Raw genomic sequence first — 2,784 nt, 5'->3', positions numbered from 1 at the left:
CCACCTGAAGAGCAGCAGCACGGCCTGGGGGAAGGTCTGGAAATTGTTGTTGCGGTTGATCTGGGTCCCGTCCTGCAGCGCCACTTTCCCGAAGGTCTGGGGGGTACAGAGGGGCTGGGGGCTTCGCAGGACCACCCCCCACACACCCCTTACACCTCCAGACCCCCCTCGACCCCCTCACACCGGGGGGCTCACCCCAGGCCCCTCACCTGCATCCCGATGACGGCGTAGATGAAGAAGATCATGGCGATGAGGAGGGCGACGTAGGGCAGGGCCTGGGGGGAAGAACGAGGCGTGAGGGGGATTTTGAGCCCCCCGTGTGGCCCCCCTCGTGTCCCCCCTCCCCGTTTGGCCCTCCCAGCCCCACCTGGAAGGACTTGACGAAGGTCCAGAGCAGGGTGCGGATGCCCTCGCCCTTGGAGAGCAGCTTCACGAGCCGCATCACGCGGAACAGCCGGAAGAAGGTGATGGAGATGCGGGAACTGTCCTCTGAGCTCTGCGGGGAGGGAGGGTCAGGGGCGCCCCAAAACCCCTGTACCACCCCCCCACAAACCCCTGCACACCCCCCCTGGCTGAGGAGCCCCCCGTACCTCACCAACGTGCCCCCCGTTCTGCCGGCACGGACGTGACGATGGAGGTGGGTGGAGACACAGATGGACGTGAGGACACGGACGCAAGGGGAGGGACCCAGACATCTGGGAACCCCCCTCCCCAAAAAACAACCCCCTCCCCAGGTCCAGGGGACCCCCCCGGACCGAGGGGCACGACTCACGTTGACCTCGGTGACGGCGATGTCCACCACGCTGCCCACCACGATGAGGGCGTCGAAGGTGTTCCAGGCGTCGCAGAAGTAATGCTGGGGAGGGGGCAGGTGAGCCCCCCCTGTCCTGGGCACCCCCCCCACCCACCAGTGACCCCCCCCCCGGCCTGGCACAGCCCCCCAAAGTACCCGGGGTTTGAAGGCGATGATCTTGAGCACCATCTCCACCGTGAAGAGCCCCGTGAACACCATGTTGAGCAGGTCCATCACGTAGTTGAAGGGCTTCGACTGCTCGTAGTGCTGGGGGGGACACGGGGGGGTCCTGAGCTGTGCCCATCCCCCCCACAGGGGTCCTGAGCTGTGCCCACCCCCACCACGGGGGTCCTGAGCTGTGCCCACCCCCCTCCACGGGGATCCTGAGCTGTGCCCAGGTGTGTCCCCCCAGCGCTGAGCTGTCCCCAGGGGTGCCCCCCAGCTCTGAGCTGTCCCCAGGGGTGCCCCCCAGCTCTGAGCTGTCCCTAGGTGTGTCCCCTGGGCTCTGAGCTGTCCCCAGGAGTGTCTCCCAGCTCTGAGCTGTCCCCAGGTGTGCCCCCCAGCTCTGAGCTGTCCCCACCTGCACGGCCAGGGCGATGGTGTTGAGCAGGATGAGCACGAACATGATGTACTCGAAGGCGGTGGAGTTCACCATGGCCCACACGCGGTACTGGGTGCGGTTCTTGGGGATGTAACGGCGCAGGGGCTGCGCCTTCAGCGCGTACTCCACACACTGCCGCTGTGGGGACAGCGTGGGGACAGCGTGGGGACACCGTGGGGACATGGGGACACCGTGGGGACACCATGGGGACAGTGTGAGGACATGGGGACACTGCAGGGACACAGCCACTCCACACACTGCCGCTGTGGGGACAGCGTGGGGACAGCGTGGGGACAAGGGGACACAGCCACTCCACACACTGCCGCTGTGGGGACAGCGTGGGGACACCGTGGGGACAAGGGGACACTACAGGGACATGGCCACTCCACACACTGCCGCTGTGGGGACAGCGTGGGGACACCGTGGGGACACTGCAGGGACACAGCCACTCCACACACTGCCGCTGTGGGGACACCGTGGGGACAGTGTGGGGACAAGGGGACACTACAGGGACATGGCCACTCCACACACTGGTGCTGTGGGGACACTGTGGTGACACCACAAAGCCACAGGAACATCACAGTGACACCCTGGGGACACGGCAGTGACACAGGAACATCACAGTGACACCCTGGGAACATGGTAGTGCCACAGGGACACCGTGGGACCAGCAGGGGACACCGTGGGACCAGCAGGGGACATGGCAGTGCCACAGGGACACCGTGGGGTCAGCTTGGGGACAGGGCAGTGCCACCCTGGGGACAGGGCAGTGCCACAGGGACACCATGAGGCCAGCTTGGGGACAGGGCAGTGCCACCCTGGGGACATGGCAGTGCCACAGGGACACCGTGGGGTCAGCATGGGGACAGGGCAGTGCCACAGGGACAGGGGACAGGGCAGTGCCACAGGGACTCTGTGGGGTCAGCATGGGGACAGGGCAGTGCCCCCCGGGCCCCACAGCCACACCTGGTTCTTGTCCAGCTCGCAGTTGCGGTACTCGCTCTCGCCCTGCGCGCGGAAGGTGATGATGACGAAGCCCACGAAGATGTTCATCATGAAGAAGGCGATGACGATGATGTAGACGATGAAGAAGATGGAGATCTCCACGCGGTAGTTGTAGATGGGCCCCTGGTCCTCGGCGTTGGCGTCGATGGCCTTGTAGAGCAGCCTGGGGGGGGCAGGGGGGTGGGAGCGTGTCCCGGGGGTCCCGCTGTCCCCCCGTCCCCCCCCGGGCACTCACGCTGGCCACCCCTCGAAGGTGGACACGGTGAACAGGGCCATCATCCCGGCCAGAACGTTGTCGAAGTTGAAGTCGCTGTTGAGCCAGAGGCGCTCGCGCACCGAGGGGTGGGACACGTCCCCGTCCTTGTACACCAGGAACGTCCCCCTG

General features: G+C 66.1%; 1 protein-coding gene across 1 annotated transcript in view; it reads right to left on the bottom strand.

The window, feature by feature from the left end:
* Positions 1–3: 3 nt before the first annotated feature.
* Positions 4–2,784, bottom strand: part of LOC114072799 (voltage-dependent L-type calcium channel subunit alpha-1F-like) — a gene marked incomplete at its 3' end in the record, with an annotated part of 10,115 nt that continues 7,334 nt past the window's right edge. The window contains exons 3-11 of the mRNA XM_027910643.1: positions 2,635–2,781; positions 2,361–2,562; positions 1,374–1,532; positions 950–1,060; positions 773–856; positions 591–611; positions 368–496; positions 210–275; positions 4–96 (exon numbers count right to left, since the gene is read on the bottom strand). Coding sequence (XP_027766444.1) covers positions 4–96; positions 210–275; positions 368–496; positions 591–611; positions 773–856; positions 950–1,060; positions 1,374–1,532; positions 2,361–2,562; positions 2,635–2,781 — 1,012 coding nt within the window. The remainder of the gene's footprint in view (positions 97–209; positions 276–367; positions 497–590; positions 612–772; positions 857–949; positions 1,061–1,373; positions 1,533–2,360; positions 2,563–2,634; positions 2,782–2,784) is intronic.

The sequence above is a fragment of the Empidonax traillii genome, unplaced genomic scaffold (genome assembly GCF_003031625.1).
Source record: "Empidonax traillii isolate 1590-97213 ecotype Southwest subspecies unplaced genomic scaffold, ASM303162v1 scaffold4025:size10319, whole genome shotgun sequence".
Classification (NCBI taxonomy): Eukaryota; Metazoa; Chordata; class Aves; order Passeriformes; family Tyrannidae; genus Empidonax; species Empidonax traillii.
Note: the sequence above shows the minus strand (reverse complement) of the source record. Positions and strands in the feature narration are given on the sequence as shown.